The 18,207-nt window shown below is 49.2% G+C and overlaps 6 protein-coding genes across 7 annotated transcripts; 5 read left to right on the forward strand and 1 right to left on the reverse strand.

Annotated features, from left to right (window-relative positions):
- On the forward strand, positions 1-8,013 carry LOC108089897 (collagen alpha-1(IV) chain). Its single transcript, XM_017188371.2, has 9 exons — positions 1-144; positions 518-617; positions 1,210-1,258; positions 1,344-2,291; positions 2,465-2,961; positions 3,203-4,653; positions 4,772-5,746; positions 5,805-6,949; positions 7,135-8,013. Exons 2-9 carry the CDS (start codon positions 598-600, stop codon positions 7,393-7,395), a joined length of 5,346 nt encoding a protein of 1,781 aa, XP_017043860.1. The 5' UTR covers positions 1-144; positions 518-597; the 3' UTR covers positions 7,396-8,013.
- A 709-nt stretch (positions 8,014-8,722) lies between these two features.
- Positions 8,723-9,723, forward strand: LOC108089863. The gene has a single exon (XM_017188311.2). It carries the CDS (start codon positions 9,047-9,049, stop codon positions 9,710-9,712), a length of 666 nt encoding a protein of 221 aa, XP_017043800.1. The 5' UTR covers positions 8,723-9,046; the 3' UTR covers positions 9,713-9,723.
- Positions 9,724-10,102: 379 nt separating this feature from the next.
- Positions 10,103-11,348, forward strand: LOC108089862 (SPRY domain-containing SOCS box protein 3). Its single transcript, XM_017188310.2, has 3 exons — positions 10,103-10,744; positions 10,805-11,023; positions 11,137-11,348. Exons 1-3 carry the CDS (start codon positions 10,103-10,105, stop codon positions 11,176-11,178), a joined length of 903 nt encoding a protein of 300 aa, XP_017043799.1. The 3' UTR covers positions 11,179-11,348.
- A 234-nt stretch (positions 11,349-11,582) lies between these two features.
- LOC108089860 (reticulocalbin-2) lies at positions 11,583-14,194 on the reverse strand. 2 transcript variants are annotated; one of them, XM_017188306.2, is made up of 4 exons: positions 13,968-14,194; positions 13,525-13,909; positions 12,768-12,915; positions 11,583-12,624 (listed from the first exon to the last, which is right to left on the reverse strand). In XM_017188306.2, exons 2-4 carry the CDS (start codon positions 13,742-13,744, stop codon positions 11,967-11,969), a joined length of 1,026 nt encoding a protein of 341 aa, XP_017043795.1. In that variant the 5' UTR covers positions 13,745-13,909; positions 13,968-14,194; the 3' UTR covers positions 11,583-11,966. The 2 variants fall into 2 exon arrangements, with proteins under 2 accessions (XP_017043795.1, XP_017043794.1); XM_017188305.2 differs by having other exon boundaries at positions 13,525-13,912.
- A 1,243-nt stretch (positions 14,195-15,437) lies between these two features.
- Positions 15,438-17,524, forward strand: LOC108089866. The gene is made up of 3 exons (XM_017188314.2): positions 15,438-15,757; positions 16,911-17,014; positions 17,315-17,524. Exons 1-3 carry the CDS (start codon positions 15,676-15,678, stop codon positions 17,510-17,512), a joined length of 384 nt encoding a protein of 127 aa, XP_017043803.1. The 5' UTR covers positions 15,438-15,675; the 3' UTR covers positions 17,513-17,524.
- Positions 17,525-17,703: 179 nt separating this feature from the next.
- Positions 17,704-18,117, forward strand: LOC108089865. The gene has a single exon (XM_017188313.2). It carries the CDS (start codon positions 17,710-17,712, stop codon positions 18,115-18,117), a length of 408 nt encoding a protein of 135 aa, XP_017043802.1. The 5' UTR covers positions 17,704-17,709.
- Positions 18,118-18,207: the final 90 nt, after the last annotated feature.

The raw sequence follows: 18,207 nt of genomic DNA on the forward strand, positions 1-18,207 counted from the left end.
GATCTCGATCTCGATCGGAGCTGAACTGGCCAGTTGCTTGCCTTTAGTCTTTAGTCTTCAGTGTGTTGTGTGGAGTGGAGTGTGGTGCGTTCGGATCGGATCGCTCGGTTGCGGTTGTGTGTTTTCATTAGGGATAGATTTCCTGTAAGGAGCTGAGCTCAATCTATAAAAACTACAAAAAATATTAAATATATTTCTAACAAATAAGGGAATCGCGTGAATCGAAACCCAAAAGCCATAGATTTAATTCTTTCTGCGAGCTCTTGTGCCAGTTCCAGTGACTCCAAAACTGTAGCGCGAAATAGAAATGTTGCTCGAACAACCAAAAATCTGAAAATGATATGCAAAAGCAAAAATAAAAAAATACAACCACTAAATCATATGAAAAAAAAATTTTCCCACACATATTAAATAAAACGAGTCTGCCATAAGAAAATCGTAAAAATTCTGTTACTTTGAAATTATTTTGCAACTGCTGCGAAATTAAAGTGCCCAATTTTCTGGCTCATCTTTCCAGGCCCAACGACGGCAACATATAAATTAAAATTCGACGAGGACAGAGCAAATTATTGTGCAGGCTTAAGCGCATAGGGCATCATGTTGCCCTTCTGGAAGCGGTAAGTGAAAATACCAATTAATAATGTGTTCAAATTTTGAAAAAGAAAATTATAAAAAAAATATTTTCCAAACATTAGACAAAAAATATACGACACGTAGCCCAAAAAATTTTTTGTTTTAAGCACCTTATGACTTCCAATCTGACTGTCAACTAATTTATTTTTTTTTACCGAACTTGCACATAAAAACTATATGAATTTTTCTTAAATCAAATAAGTAATTAATCATTTTTATAATCGCTGTTTTTTGTTTTATTTAATAAATTTATTTAAGAAATTAAACAAGATATTGGGCCCTTGCCATTTTGGTAACTGATGATTGTCTAGCAATTATAGAAAGAGATTAAAAACTTCCATTCAGATCCAGCTCTGAGCTCTTATTTCTGTTCGTTATTTCGATTTCGCCAAGATCTTGTTCTTATCTCTTGGTTGCTCTTCGAGCAGCCCGCTCTCTTAGTTATTGCTCTTTGACTCGTAGTCTAAGAGAGTGCTGAGCTGCAAGAGAGTAGCGAACTGATAAGAATAATCAAGAAATTCTTATAATTAGTTAATAAAGTCATGAAGTTAATTTTCTAATTTTGATTTTTTTCAGGCTGCTATACGCCGCTGTGATTGCGGGAGCGTTAGTGGGTGCTGATGCTGTAAGAAACCACAAATCCTTATACTTATCCAATCCGATATTGATTTTCCCCGTTCCATGTTCCCTTTTCTCTTCTTTGCGTTTAGCAATTTTGGAAGCAGTCCGGCACGTCCGGTTCGATCCAGGACTCGGTGAGGCAACACAATCGAAATGAACCCCGATTCCAAATAGACGATAGTTACGACATCGTGGACTCCGCCTCCGTGCAGCGTGGCGAACCGCTGCCCCGGAACTGTACGGCCGGATATGCGGGCTGTGTGCCCAAGTGCATTGCGGAGAAGGGCAACCGCGGCCTGCCCGGTCCGCTGGGACCGACGGGACCCAAGGGCGAGACCGGATTCCCCGGACTGGAGGGACCGCTGGGCGACAAGGGCCAGAAGGGCGATCCCGGCCCGTACGGACCACGTGGCTACAAGGGCGAGCGCGGATCTCAGGGCATTCCCGGCCAGGCCGGCGTGCCCGGAGTCCAAGGATCCGCCGGAGCACCCGGTGCTCCCGGTCTGAACGGCAAGGACGGCTGCGACGGCGAGGACGGTATGCCCGGTCTGGCGGGTCTCTCCGGAATGGCGGGACCACGTGGCTTTGCGGGTATTGCCGGCAGCAAGGGAGAGAAGGGTGAGCCGGCCAAGGAGAACGGAGACTATGCCAAGGGCGAGAAGGGTGAGCCCGGATTTGCGGGCACGGCCGGTTTCGCCGGACCCCAGGGACTTCCTGGCGAGAAGGGCGACCGCGGTGACACCGGACCATATGGCGCCAAAGGACCTCGAGGCGAGTACGGACTGAAGGGCGAGAAGGGCTCCTCCTGTTACGGACCAATGAAACCCGGAGCACCTGGCTTGAAGGGCGAGAAGGGTGAACCGGCGTCGTCGGTGCCCGTTAATGGCGGCGTCTCGAAACAAGGAGCTCCCGGCGATAAGGGAGAAAAGGGCGTGCCCGGCCCAGAGGGCCAAGCTGGTGCTATTGGCAGTCCCGGAGTGCAAGGAAACGACGGACAGAAGGGCGAGAAGGGTCTGCCCGGCGGCCCAGGCGATCGTGTAAGTGGATTCTCGTAAAATGTCCTTTCTTCTTTTTTGATTTTTCCTTGGTTGGAAGAGGATTAGCAAAATACTTTTTCGTATTCCAACCTTTAGTATCCTAAAGTAGATTTTACTGAGTGTTTTAAGGTTATGGCTGCAGATCGCTGTATCTCATCTGGGCTTTATTTCAGGGTCGCCAAGGAAACTTTGGACCCCCAGGACCTGCCGGCCAGAAGGGAGACCGCGGCTCCACCGGACTTAACGGACTGCCCGGTAATCCCGGACAGAAGGGCGAGCCTGGACGTGACGGAGAAACGGGTAAGCCAGGTCTGCTTGGACCTCCCGGACCGCCGGGCGGTGGTCGCGGAACCCCAGGACCCTCCGGACCGAAAGGACCTCGTGGCTATGCTGGTGCACCTGGGCCGCGTGGACTGAGTGGAGCTGATGGCGAAACGGGTCCGCAAGGCTACGCTGGACAGAAGGGAGGCTCCGGCCTGCCCGGACGTCCTGGCAACGAAGGACCTGCTGGCAGGAAGGGCGAGAAGGGTGTCGCCGGACGTGACGGATCCCCGGGCCCCGTGGGACCCATCGGATACCAAGGACCACCGGGACGCGAGGGCCAGAAGGGTGACGCCGGTATTCCCGGCATTGGAATTCAAGGACCTAAGGGCGATGAAGGCATTCCCGGGTAAGTCGATACTGCTGTTACTCAAGGCTCAGGGAACCTTTTTAAATAAACTCTAAAGGTAGTTTAAAGATACCGATACTCATTACAAACACTTCATTTCCTAAAACAATTTGATAACAATTTAACAAATCTAAAAACATTGAAACACCAATGAAAGTATATAAATAAAGGCATACAATTTTGAGCCCAATCCTTTTTCTAACAAACCTTCAATACCAAATATACCCACTATGTCCTGCAGAACCCCCGGACAGAAGGGCAACAAGGGAGAGCGCGGCTTCAAAGGAAACGCTGGTGTGCCCGGTGACTCGAAGCTTGGACGACCCGGAACCCCCGGAACTGCTGGTGCGCCTGGCGAGAAGGGAGACGCCGGCCGTCCCGGCAATCCCGGCCAGAAGGGCGACCAGGGACCGAAGGGTGAGATCGGCGGCAAGTGCTCCTCCTGCAAGAGCGGAGCCAAGGGCGAGAAGGGCGCCATCGGTCTAGCTGGAATCCCCGGCAAGGACGGCGCCCGCGGTCCGCCTGGCGAGCGCGGATACCCCGGTGAGCGTGGACAGGACGGCATCAACGGCAGGACGGGTCCGCCCGGTGAACGCGGAGAAGACGGTATGACTGGTGCTCCCGGAGCCACGGGTCTGCCCGGTCTGCCGGCCACTATCAATTGGAGCTTGGTGGAACCAATCAAGGGCGATAAGGGCAATGCCGGCCTAACCGGAGCACCAGGTATCCAGGGACTCCAGGGAGCAAAGGGCGAGCCAGGAGCCAAGGGACCCCCGGGATTGCTCGGCCTCAAGGGCGACAAGGGATTGTCCGGAGCACCCGGCGTCGATGGCACTCCCGGACGCGCTGGACGCGATGGCTTCCCCGGCCTGCCCGGCATTTCGATCAAGGGCGAGCCCGGCTTCAACGGACTGAACGGCATTAAGGGCGACAAGGGACCAATCGGCAGGACGGGCGAGCGTGGAGAACCCGGCAGCTGTGCCGCCGGCGAGCAGCGACTGCCGCCCAAAGGCAGCAAGGGTGAACGCGGAGAGCCCGGCGCACCGGGACCCACCGGAGATGTTGGCCCCCGCGGAGAGCAGGGCTTCAAGGGATCGAAGGGTGACACCGGACCCAAGGGACAAGCCGGAATCGAGGGACCCCGCGGCTTGAACGGACCACGCGGCGAGAAGGGCAACCAGGGCGGCATCGGCGCTCCCGGTAATCCCGGCCACGACGGACTACGCGGACTGCCCGGACGCAATGGCGAGCCTGGATTGAGGGGAGAGCCCGGAATTTCGGTGGCCGGTCCCCCCGGTCCTCCGGGTCTGACTGGACTGCAGGGCGAGAAGGGCAACCGCGGACCCATCGGAGCACCTGGCCTGCCTGGTGCCGATGGCAGCGTGGGATATCCGGGAGATCGGGGCGATGCCGGCATGCCCGGAGCAGCTGGACCTCCAGGACTCGTTGGCGAGAAGGGAGACACCGGTCCCGTGGGACCCGCCGGCATCCAGGGTCCTCCTGGCGTGCCCGGCATCAGCGGCGTGCGTGGACTCGACGGCAACAAGGGTGACCAGGGCCAACCCGGTCTGGTGGGCATGCCAGGCAGCAAGGGCGAACGCGGCGCACCCGGAAACGATGGACCCAAGGGATTCGCCGGCGTCACCGGTGCTCCCGGCAAGCGCGGACCCGTCGGCATTCCCGGAATTCCTGGTGAGTAATCATGGTTAATTCATAAGCCATTTGAATATAAACTTCAGTTGATAATTCAAACCCTATTGGTTTTGAGAAGTCCAAAGATGCAACTGAATCCTCCGATTTTACTCTCCAGGTGCCAAGGGCGACAAGGGACACATCGGCATGACTGGCATTGACGGACCGATCGGAGGCCGTGGACCCCCAGGACCTCCCGGCCTGATGGGCGTGAAGGGCGACCAAGGATTCGCCGGTGCCCCCGGACAGCGTGGATTGGACGGATTGAATGGTGAGAAGGGTGCCCAGGGATTGCCCGGCGTAGATGGCGCTCCCGGCCTACCCGGCGATGCCTCCGAGAAGGGACAGAAGGGTGAGCCCGGCATTCCCGGACTGCGCGGCGACACTGGACTGACTGGCGAACCCGGCTGGCCCGGCGACAAGGGTCAACCCGGCCTGGCTGTTCACGGACGTCCTGGTCCTCAGGGCGAGAAGGGCGACACTGGACGCGCTGGCATCGATGGACGCGACGGACTCGCTGGCGAGAAGGGCGAACAGGGACTCCAGGGCGTTTGGGGCCAGCCCGGCGAGAAGGGATCGGTTGGAGCACCCGGTATTCCCGGCGCTCCTGGCATGGACGGACTGAACGGAGCTCCCGGTGCCCCCGGTGCCGTTGGCTATCACGGTGCCAAGGGCGATAAGGGTGAAGCGGGTCTGATCGGTCTGACAGGACTCAAGGGCGCCGTTGGACCCCAAGGACCTCAAGGCTATGTGGGCGCTCCCGGTGAGAAAGGAGACCGCGGTATCCGTGGTCAGCCCGGTTTGCCGGCCATCATCGACGAAGCGGCTCTGCGCGGCGACAAGGGATCCCAGGGCGAGCGTGGTCTCACCGGCGCCAAGGGCGACAAGGGTGCCCGCGGAGAACAGGGTCTGACCGGCTTCACCGGAGCCAAGGGCGATCGCGGCTTCCAGGGACCACCGGGTGCCGCCGGACTGAACGGCGCTCCTGGTCAGAAGGGTGACATTGGACTCCAGGGCGAGCAGGGATACCCCGGTCGCCCCACCAAGGGCGAGAAGGGTCTTCCCGGTCGCTCCGGCAGGAACGGACGTCAAGGTAAGTTTTGGATTGTAAAACCACCTAACCCACTTAACCCATTACCCCTAATATCTAGGACTTACTGGAGCACCTGGCCTGATTGGTGAGCGCGGTCTGCCCGGCTTGCCCGGAGAGCCTGGTCTGGTGGGTCTGCCCGGTCCGATTGGAGCACCTGGCGCCAAGGGAGAGCGCGGCATTGCCGGCAGCCCCGGACAACCTGGACAGGATGGCTTCACCGGCGCACCCGGAGCGAAGGGTGACGTGGGACTGCAGGGCTTCAAGGGAGAGCGCGGTGCGAACGGCTTCGAGGGACAGAAGGGCGACAAGGGCAACCAGGGATACCAGGGTCCGCCCGGACAGCCCGGTCTGAACGGCATCAAGGGCGACATTGGCTACCCCGGACTGAACGGCGCCGATGGACCACCGGGCCCTCAGGGCGAACGTGGACCAACCGGACCGAAGGGACGCGATGGAGTCGACGGATACCCCGGCTTGGCGGGACAGAAGGGTGAGCCGGGCTTGGTGTCGCCACCGGGACCCAAGGGCGAGCCGGGTCAGCCAGGATACAATGGACAGAAGGGTGAGCCTGGGCGACAGGGAGATCGTGGCCTCGTCGGAATCCAGGGCCAGCGCGGCGAGAAGGGTGAACGCGGATTGATCGGCGAGACGGGACTGGTGGGTCGACCCGGACCAAAGGGAGATCGCGGTCTGCAGGGCGAGCGGGGCTTCGAGGGTGCCATCGGTCTAATCGGCGAGAAGGGCGAGCCAGGTGCTCCGTGCTCCGCCGCTTTGGACTACCTCACCGGCATCCTGGTGACGCGTCACAGCCAGTCGACATCAGTGCCGACGTGCTTCGCCGGCCAAACGGAACTCTGGTCGGGCTACTCGCTTCTGTATGTCGATGGCAATGACTATGCCCACAACCAGGAGCTCGGCTCCGCTGGATCCTGTGTGCCCCGTTTCTCGACGCTGCCTGTGATGTCCTGCGGCCAGAACAACGTCTGCAACTACGCCTCGCGCAACGACAGGACCTTCTGGCTGACCACCAACGCCGATCTCCCCATGATGCCCGTCGAGAACAACGACATCCAGCAGTACATCTCACGCTGCGTCGTCTGCGAGGCTCCGGCCAACGTGATCGCCGTGCACAGCCAGACGATAGAGGTGCCCGACTGTCCCAACGGCTGGGAGAGCCTCTGGATCGGCTTCAGTTTCGTCATGGTAAGTGTAGCTCTTCAGGTTACCCCCAACCCAAAAAAAACCCCTGAGCATTAGTGGGGTGGTTTTTTTGGAAAAGTTGGAACCCACTTAAGTTATTTACGGGTATATATTTATTAAGTTATATACTCGTATTTGTTTTCCATTTATTAACTCATTATTTAACCGTAATTGCTATTTTTTTATAGCACACTGCCGTGGGCAACGGAGGCGGTGGACAGGCGCTGCAATCGCCTGGATCCTGTTTGGAGGACTTCCGCGCCACGCCCTTCATCGAGTGCAACGGAGCGAAGGGCACGTGCCACTTCTACGAGACGATGACCAGCTTCTGGCTGTTCAACCTGGACTCCACGCCCTCGTTCGAGAAGCCGCAGATGCAGACGATCAAGGCTGGCGAGCGGCAGTCGCGTGTCTCCAGGTGCCAGGTGTGCATGAAGAACTCGTCGTAGGACTCGTCCTTCGCCAAGGACTTACCCACACAGACACACAGAGCGAAGCGCCAAGCACACACACAGCAATAAGTTTAATCTAAATGTAAAGCCCTAAATATACCAACGAATTGTGTGCGCACACCTACACACCCAAATTAGCACACACTCACACACAAACAAACCAACAAACACACACACCGACGAACAACCAACACTGCTACAAATTCCTTAAACTAACCAAAAAGAAACAAGAAGAAAAAAACGGGGAACCACGGTCGAAGTGCTAAAAACCGACCTGGCCACCTAAATGCCATTTTTTTGTCTGCCAATTAATGTTCTAAACAAATGTAAACTGCTTCTAAGTTACGTTACGTTAGTTAAGTAAATCAAGCAAATAAATAAACTAGCCTCGGTCGTATGTCGAAAAATATAATACAATACCTATGTGCGAGCATGTTCCATTTTTTGATCACCCCTATCAAATGCGAATCAATGCACCGTGTAAGGATATAACAATATCGAACAATTCCCTTGACATATAGATCGCCTCCTCAACTGCTATACACAACTTTTTCGCTAATTGTTTACGTTTATGAAACAAACAAAAAATGGTAAAATAAAGAAATTTTATAAATACATGATGCACTTATACAAATAGTAGAAAAACTAGGACCTTTAAGCATGGTGTAGATGTGCATTTCTTATAGACCACTTTATTTCTATTTGCTGTGTTATTACGTGCCGTGATTTCAGGTTTTTTTTTAAAAGGGGATGAAAACCTATTTGGAAAGAAGAAAGTTGGGTTTATTTTATACTAAAAGACTAAAAGAGTCCGTCACGTTTTTAGGTAATATTATATAGGCAGATAAAACATGATTCAAGGCAGAGATTTTAATTTTTTTGTGTAATTTTCTGAACATAATACCCTTAACCTTAGCTGATAAGATCTTCCTCGAGAGACAAGGGTTACGGGTAGCTACTGTGGTGAAAAACCCATCATAAAGAGCCCTTAAAAAGCAATGCCAAGGAAAAGAGGAGCGGAAAACCTACCACATGCACTTGTGCGCATGCCTCGCTCTCTCTTCCTCACTCTCTCGCTCTCGCTCTCTCTTCGCGGTTGCCAAAATGGGGGTTGGGCTGACGAGGGGGTGGCGATTGGGGTCAAAGCGGCAGCAGTGGGGTGGTCTGGGCGAAGCGGGTTGCCCACCGATACCGATACCATATGATAATGATATGCAGACGGTCGCACACACGCACACATTCCAATTGGTGGTTGGAAGCACAGCTCGTCGAAAATAAGGGTAGGCCTCTTCTTTGTGGCTTCGAGTTGGAAAAGTGAGCCGACCAAAAAGAAAATAAAGTGCCAGAAGTCAGCGAGACGTGGTCGGTGGGAGTCGAAACTTTGGCCAGACACAACCGGAGCAGCTTTTTGGGAGCTCAAGAGGTGGAGGAGCTGGAAAAAAATGTGTGTACCCCGAAAAAAGCAGTGAAAGTTGCGTGTTCCCCCTTCAAAAGCAAGGAGTTAAATAACTAATTAGTGCTGGAGATGACAAGGTTCTGAGCTGCCGGAAGTGCATCCACAAAGGCCAAATAAAATCGAAAAAAAGACACATCAGAAGTAAAAGGAAAACCCCATTGAAGAGGCAACCACCAACCCCAACCCCCATTTATGATTATCGTCCTGCTGCTGCTGTTCCAATCGCTGTGCCTCTACTGCCAACGCCTGGTGCTCTACGTCCACGACCGATGCTTCCCGAGGAACGTGCGCCTGCTGCAGGAGGTGGCCGAGACGGTGGGCGATCGTAAGGCACCGCAGCGCCTCGCTGAGCAGCAGTTGGAGCAACAGAAGAGGAGCCAGAAGCGGCGAATCCTCGAGCCCATCCTTCCCCTGGTCGGTGGCCTCAACTCCGAGGCGTGTCGCTTTTGTGCCCACAGTCCACAGGGCTATTGTCGCCACCACTTTCACCTGCAGGAACTGCAGCTGCACAAGCAAAGGGGGTCCGGTGGCGAGCAGGATTTCCGGCAGATCAGAAGGATCAAGCGGGAGCTGAAGCGGACTATCGGTCAGCAGCAACAGCATCTTCAGCCGGCGAGGAGCTATCGTCCCGTGAGACTGAGTTCCAGCTGGAGTACCACTTCGTTGAGCAGCGGATACGCTTCTCTGAGTAGCTTTGGTACTCAGGACCAGGAAGAAGACTTGTTGGGAGACCAGGATCAGGAGCTACTGGAAGAGGTTCCTCTGGAGGAGCCATCACTGGAGCCACAAGGAGAAGTCGAGCAGGTGGAACTGCCACAGGAGGAAATTGAACAACCCTTGCTCACCACTCACTTGTAGAAATACTCGTAACAAGCGTCACAGGGATACAATTAAGGAGCAAGACTCTCAGTGATTCATCTAAAAAAGGACACCACACAATAAACACTGAAGGAACCTCAGAAAAAATGATTAAATAAGTAATATTTTTATAAAACTGGTGAAAGATTAACCCCTAGAGAAACCAAAGAAAGAGCTTCCACCTGAATTGTTTTCAAAAGCGGAACTCACAACCCCTGAAGCCGCTCCTTAAACAATTTCATCAGCTTGAGAGTCCAAGGAAGAGGACATCCACCCCCAGTAAAGCAAAACATTGGAGGACTACACCCCCCATAAAAAACGATTTCAAGTGCTGCCTTTGTCTAAGTTGTCGGTTCAGTTTGAAAGGAACAAATTTCTGGTCAACAAAAAATGTCGGATGTGGAGGTGGATACACAGCAGCAGGGCCACCCCCATCCCGTGGCGGCCATAACCCCGAGGAGGCGTAGAGGTCGCCGAGGAGGAGGCGGAGGAGGAGCAGGTTGCCTGGCCATGCAGTCCGCCTCGCAGGATGCCACATCGCCATCGTCGCCGCCGCCTCGCTTTTGCCCGCTGGTCGAGGGCGTCGAGGACAATTGGACGTGGAGCAAAAGGCACCGCTCCAAGGAGGTGGTGCTCAGTGGACCCAACTCCCGAACTGTGCACTTTCACCCCAACTGGAGTAAAGGAACCGCTGGCGTTCAGGGCAAGCGATCCCTGAACAATGGTCGTTACTACTGGGAGCTGCACGTTTCGCAGCGAGTCTTTGGCACCTCGATTATGTTCGGGATTGGCACAAAGTCAGCTCGACTCCATGCGAATGCCTTTAGGAACATGCTGGGTGAGAATGAGCACGGCTGGGGTCTGTCCCACAAGGGCGTGCTTTGGCACAAGGGCGTGGCCCTGCTCTACACGAAACGTTTTCGCGAAAACCATCCCACCCAGATTGGAGTGCTCTTCGATGGCATCGAGGGCACACTCACCTACTACAAGGACGGCAAGTGCCTGGGCGTCGCCTTCCGAGGATTGGATCAGGTGAGCTTCGAACTGAAGATATAAAAATGTATAGTACTTATCCCGCGTAATCTCCTCCAGATTGATGAGCCTTTGTACCCCATTGTCTGCTCAACGGCGGCCAAAACGGAGATGACATTGAAGTGCACGCGGCGGGAGTTTGTCAACCTGCAGGATCGCTGTCGAGCGGTCATAATGAGGAGGGTGCGTACTCCATCGCAGCTGGAGAAGCTGAAGCTGCCGTTGCCCATCAGCGATTACCTGGGCGAGGTGATCGACGAGATGGAGCCCCTCCGTCAGGTAGACAACTACGATATACTGTGTGATTTGTAGAACTCGGAACGACCCGGGGAGCGACCAGCCGGAGTCCCCAGCTTAGCTTAAGTTTCTATAGAGTACATCCTCTCCCCCAGGTGAATCAGCTGGAGATGGTTATTATGAATTATGATTTGTGAGCGGCCCGTGAATCGTTTTTGTGCCATCTGGAAAACGGAGTGCACTTCGCGATGCAGTGCCTCTGGGACATGTAAATTAATCGAAGTAGTTGTAAATTGTGCTTTGTAAACTATATTGTTAAGCATCGGGAAATATCGAACGGGGATAACCCGATTTTCAGTTTTGTTTATAGCCTTTTGTTGAAAATTTCTAGCGAAAATGTGGGGAAATAGGCCAATTCGGTGCAATATTTGTGATATAAGGAAAAAAGAGTAAATTAAATCGTATTTTGGGGCTTTCGAGTGCTTGCTAGTTAACCGCAAAATAATATAGAGCTAAGCATATTTTTCGGTACAGACGAGTGTGAAATCTAGTCAAAAGTAACACGCTGCTAAACTAATTTTGTATAATCGCAGTCAGCAAATAAAGCTTAATTAATGTAATTTATTAAGACGGAAACATTTCTAGTCATAAATTGCAAGTCAAGCAATTGGAAATTGTAAAAACACATGTAAAGGTACTGCACCTATTACCCAAAATAATTTAGTAAAAATCATTTATTATATTTTCTGTAGATTCTTTTTTTTGGTGTCTATATAAATTATTACACATAATGTAATTGGTACTCGATGAACCAGAAATAAGACATGGACATGAAATTCGTTGAAGCGCTCAAAACAATTAAGCGATGTTGATTTGCAATTGTCACTTGAACTTACATAAATAAAACATAAATTTACTAACTATTTAAATGAAGTACAATACTAAGCACAGGTTCACTATAGCAGGATAGCGCGTTGGCCGGGATCTACAGCTCGTCGGAGAGATGGTTGATGTTCTGTAAGTGGTCCCCGTAATCGGTGGCCTCGCTGCCCACGAAGGTGTCGTAGTTGTTGAGTATCTCGAGATAGGACAGCCGATCGTCGTGATCCTCGTCGGTGGAGACAAACAGGTGATCGACCTCGTCGTTGGCAATCGCCGTATTGCTCGGCACAATCCAGGACAAAACCTCATCGCCCGTGAGCACGCCATCGCCATTGGTATCGTGGTCCTTGTCGAATCGCTCCTTCTCCGTGATCAGCCACTCTTTGTCGTGCTGGGAGGCTGCATCGCCGACAAACTCTTGGAAGTTGATCTTGCCATTGTGGTCCAAGTCCTTGTCCTGCATCGTGTGCTCCAGCAGTATGGGCAACATCTGCGGATGCTCTTCGGGATTTTGGAACAGAACGAATTCCTCTAGGGTGAGAACTCCATCTTTATTCGTGTCGGCCGCATTGAACATCTCCTTGTCCTGCTTGATCATCTTTTGCTCATCCTCGTAGCTGTCAAAGTCGATGGTCTCCTTTTTGAAATCCTCGTCTTCCATGGCGTAGGTGTCCTGTAGATACTCTTTCCAGGTTATTTTCTCATCCGCATCTTGATCTATTTCTTCGAATCTATCAGCGGCTTCCTCCTCAGAAAGTTTTCTAAAAGTGTGAATATTATTTGAATAAAGGTTTTAAAAATACATTTTTGGGTGGTAAGTTTACATGAAGAAAGCATTATATAGCCGAGGATATTATTGGCTTGGCTAACTTTGATGCAGTATTAATCAACAAACAACACTCACTTAAAAGACCTTAATATCCAGGCTTTCAACTCATGCCGGTCAATAAATTCGTCCTTATTAAGGTCCATCATTTTGACCAGTATCAGTAGACGTCTCTTGGATTCCTCTGGCGTAAGTGTGTCGAATTCCTGAGCCTCTTTCGTATTGCCTGTTTTTATTAAATAGTAAAAAACCATAAGCGTGAGGTTTTAAATGGAACATTAAGCAGAATCTACGCCATTGGCATTTTGCTTTTAGAAAACTATTTTAATGGTTTTACGTTGGAAGCACTGCCAAAAATAGCTTGTAAAAATAAAACCTAATATTATTTGCTTTTAATTCTAATAAAAATATTATAATTTCAAAACTTTTCATAACTGTAAGGTTATAGTAATTATTTTTAATCTAATTGACTTTGTATTTGTAACCTTAAATTCTCTAATATGTCAATTCGTAAACATTCAAAACTATTTTTCGGCAGCATACATCCAAATGTGTATGATTGAACCATATTCTCTAGGTGTTTGAATGATTCTTTCCATGTGCAGAGCTATAAAAATAAACCTCAGGCAATAAACAAATAAATTTCCGCAGCATACACCGTAAAAAGTATTCAAAATGTTTTTGAGAAGTACCAATATTAAAATGATTGGTAAATATACAAAATTTATGACTTGGCATTTTAAATTTTATTTTGGAGGCAAACTCTTGGTTTTAAGGTTTCCTGTATCTACGTTGGACAATTTTCTACTGGATGATTCTTTCGGCAATGACTCACCAATGATGGCCTCGTGATCGAACTCCACGTTGTGCTCCCCATCCTCGCCGTGGTGGTGCGCATCCCTTGGGGCATAGATACCGTCCTTGACCCTTTCTTTGCTAAGATGCTTCTCGTGCTTATGGTTTGCAACTGCTCCGATTGCGGGCATTGGACCAACGGCGGCCAAAAAGGCGATGGTGCAAAGAGCCAGCGGAAAAAGCGGCAGATTCCTAGGCATTTTAATTGATTATGCCGAGCAGCGTGTTCTTTCTTTTTTTGTATATTTTTTTTGGCAGCTTCCCGACCACTCGAGAAGAAGGAGATGAGAAGGGAGAGAAGGAAAGACGGATGCTCGCACACGTAATGCCCAACAACACAATGAACTCGGTTCACCTTTCGCCAGCTTCTGAAATATGCTAATGTCAGTCAAGAAAGACTATTTTTCGAATTTAAATACCCACCCAGCAGACCGACAGCTGTTGTCTCAGATTGCCTTTCCAATATTTCCTGGACCACAATTTTCGCTCTTAAATTCTTAGCACCCAATTGTAGGTCTTCCTGTGCGTCATTTAACTTAATTCACAAGTCTTTTATCTATGGCTCATTTTTAAGAGAAATACGTTTATTTATTTCCGTAGGCAAAAAAGAAGTGTGACCCCTACCGACAGGCCGAAATCTCTCGATTAATTTTTATCGCAGTAGCCCTGGTCCGACCCCGATAACCAACACTGTTCGAGCCTGCGAAAAAACTTAACAACACTCGCGCATCTTGCAAATTGGCTGGAATTTTTGTTATTCTCTTCGCAATTACAAGAAATAGAGAAATTTAAACCTAAATAACTGCCAACACCAGGGGCAATCAGGCTATACGTAGTAGGGCCATATAAAAGAACAAGGTAAGTTTTTGTATCTAAACTATGTGGACTTTACTGTGAGGGCAAAAAAGATCTAGAAAAAGGCAATCGCAATGATTAAATTCAAATGACATCATTTTGCGACAGCTGTATGTTCATAAACCTCGTTTGGAGCCGCACGTTTTATTTATTTGGAAATTTGATCATAATTTATGTTCATTTTGTGTGCCCCAAACACGCAAAGGACACTTGAGCGAAATAGGTGTGCGTGTATTTTTGGCAGGACTGTTAGTGTGTGTGTGCAGGTCCCTTACTATGTGTGTGTGTGTAGGAGTGTTTGACCGGCTTGGTGAACTTTTTATTTTTATTTTATTATTGTTTTTGTTCAGGCGCCGAGCCACAGAAATACTTACTCATTAGTCGACCGGTCAGGCCCGTAATTATAGTCCCTGACTTAAGCTTGGCATGCAACTGGTCGTGGGGTATGGACGAATAACAAGTGCGAGGGAGAAAGAGAAAGCACAGGGGTGTTGTTAGCGAAAGGGATTGTCCATAGGGATTGGCTATTATTTCTAAACTTTCCAGCGTTTCACACATTTTATTTCCTGGCTTATATTTAAAAAAGAATGTGAACAAAATGTAATGTTTATTCATGATTCTTTAATTAATTTTGGGGTCATATGGTATTTTATTAATCATTAAAATCGTTTTCCTAGGGTCTTTTTTAAGAATCCAAGATGTAGAGTTTGAGGAAAAAGGGGTTTTAGCTTTACTTTGACTAGGTTTAAAACAAATCAACAAGAATAAATCCTTTCTGATGTATTTTTATATTATTTACATATTTTTGTTGATCAAGACCTAAGTCCCTTTAACAATATTAATCGCTTTTGCCTCTGGCTAGCACATGTTGTATATCGCATTGATGATTATCCTGGCCGAATGCGTCACTTTGTCATTTGGGTATCTGCCACCTTACACCGTAGGCTAATCCAATAAAAAGCTGCTAACCATTTCAGAGAGCCACGCTGAGCGACGCCTATAAATAATAAGCACACCAGGCCAGCCGCAGAAAAAAGCCACAACAGTCAAGTTAAGTCGCTGGGAAAACCTCTTGGGCGCAAAACGTCGAACCCGATTTTAGTTTCAGTCGAGAGCCAGCCTTCAGCAGCGCAACAGCAAGCTTTTTTCGGCCCCAATTTCGTTCATTTTCTGTACATTCGTCGTATATCTTATTTGTTTTCACTTACGTTTTACGGTTTTTCGTTGGCACGCCCGCGCTAATTAATCCGCAGATATCCAGCAGTAATCAGGCCAAATGCCGTACATTATCATACGGGGGAACTTAGCCTCCTACAGCCACAAATATCCATGGCGAGTGCTCGTCTCGGGATTGAAAGGTAAAGCCCGAAACGAAACGTTCAGTAGATACAATATCTCATTTTCGTTTCGCTTTTATTTTGTCGTGTGTTTACTATTGCGACACAATTAATTTCGAGAGCTTGGCAAACAGATACGAACACACACAGATACTTCCACGCATACGAGCACAGCACGCAAACTTTTTTGAGCGTTAGTTTTCGGTTTTTCCACTTTGCACTACAGAAAAACAAAAACAATTTTTGGATGATTAGACAGTAGCGGCAACTTCAACTTGCCACTATTTTTGATTCGTTGTTGATGTTGTTCATATAATTTCTTCTTATTCAGTTACTTTTGTTTTTCGGCTTATAAGGTTGCATGACTATTTCTTAAAATTACATATTTTTGTAGAGAATTGACTTATATAAATTTTATGCACGTTTATACATTCTGTCATAGTTATGAAGTAATGGCAACAAAAACCATCACCTAATTTTGTTTATATTGATTTAAACATTACTTCTTTACAATTGTCAATTGACAATCATATTGTAATATACCATATATAAAAAGCTGTCGTTTTTAAAAAATTTTGTTTTTACATATGTATAAGCCTTGTGCAATTATTTAGCACTTTGCTATTAGGTTTTCCTCAAAATCAACAGCTGCCCTTTAATTGCATGCCGAGAAACCCGCCACTCCGCACCATACCTCTTTTTACGACCGGCACTGTGCGAAGTTTTGCTGCCGCAGACGAAGCCTCAATCGTCGTCAGTTTGATTTTGTTTTTCGCTGCGGGCAGTTCGCTTAGCAGACCGGGTCTGTAGTTTATATATACCACCGTATGTACACCACATATATCGACTTAATTCCGGTGCATATTTGCGGTACTTTTATCTGTGCCTGGGCAGAAGTCAATGCACTGGGATCTACACACAAAGAACACACGAGAAACTCCCATTTTTGATTATTATGAAACAGCAGTCAATATCTTTTGGCCTTTTGCTTAATTAGCACACTCACATTGAAAGACAACGAGCTGACGTCATCGTCCATAGCCGTATTATCTTTTGTTTGCCCTGTTTAAACATTTAGCCCCACACCATAAACACCATAAACGAAAGGGAAAGCCATTTTCCAAGAAATAGCCCCCATGATAACCATTGCCCATCCACCCGTAATTACTTTCAGCTGACGACATCGAGCAGTTGAACAAGTTCTCTTGTGGCGGCTACAGCGACGAGTCCACCATCGTCTATCTAGTACATCCTTGTCGGATTCTATCGGCGCTCGAAGTAAGTATTTTTCAGTTACTAGTTAGTAGGCACTCTTATCTTGCATTTTTAAAAAGTAGTTTATACGTAACGAGGAATTACCCAACGATGATTCTCCATTTTTAGTCATTTAAAAACTGTCCGAACTTGAATATAAAACATTCTCCAGAGTTTTATATTACTCCCCATTGAATAAATTTACATATGTATACGGTTCCTCATAAACCCTGCACCCCACATTGGCAATCAACTAATGGCACCTGCCCCATCGTTACCTTCAATTACCAAGTGACTCATGACTTTTTGCATTTCCTCTTTCAGATCCTGGGATTTCGCGTAGTGGCTAGCTCGTCGACGGCCGTGAAGCAGGACTACAACGAGTACATGTGGACGATGCGCAAGGAGTTCGACGAGCCAGAACCCTTGGAAGCCGAGTCCGTGGTGCGCGAGAACCTATCGAATATTGGCCGCGAGGCAGCCAGTTTAGGCAACTATCACAAGGTGGACTCGCCCGAATAGGGATCCACTCGAAAACAGAAAAAAGCCAGCAAACAACTCTACTCTAATTGTATAATTTTGTGTGTGTGAAATTCGTGTGAGGCGTGTGCGTGTTCGTGTTAGTTGTGTGAAAAACTATAGCAACCTAGGGAATACTGTTCCAAAACATACTCTGAGTGAAGGAGGCGACCGACTGAGTCCCAGAAGACGAACGAACTATGAGTGAGGCCGAGGCCGGGCTGAAGGAAACTCAGAATCTCAATAGCGAGCTACCTGCGGCGGTTGGGTCCGCGACATCGGCTGTATCCCTGAACGCAGCCACCGCCGCCGTTCCGGCCAAAGTGGTGACCATACCGGTGCCAATTCTGCAGTCGGAAGGAAACTTTGCCTACATTACGGTCAAGGGATCCCTGCACGATACGACCTGCACCATTTTCGGACTCAACCAGGCGGAAATTCAGGCTCTGTTCAAGCGCTTCGAGAGCGGAGTTAAGGCGTGCGTGAATGGTATTATGGTGGCTGTGCCGCCGATGGTTATGCTAAACACTCTGGCCCAGCTAAGCTATAAGGTTGTCTGCAGTTGCGGCGAAGCTGAAATTTGTTGGACTATGCAGCGTGAGGTGTAATTCGCTAATTGCGGGGATCACACTGTCACATCGTCAAGCATCAGGCAACTGGAAACGAAAGCACAAGGAAAGGCAAGGAACTCGGCATCG

This window comes from Drosophila ficusphila, unplaced genomic scaffold, assembly GCF_018152265.1.
Source record: "Drosophila ficusphila isolate 14025-0441.05 unplaced genomic scaffold, ASM1815226v1 contig_412, whole genome shotgun sequence".
Classification (NCBI taxonomy): domain Eukaryota; kingdom Metazoa; phylum Arthropoda; class Insecta; order Diptera; family Drosophilidae; genus Drosophila; species Drosophila ficusphila.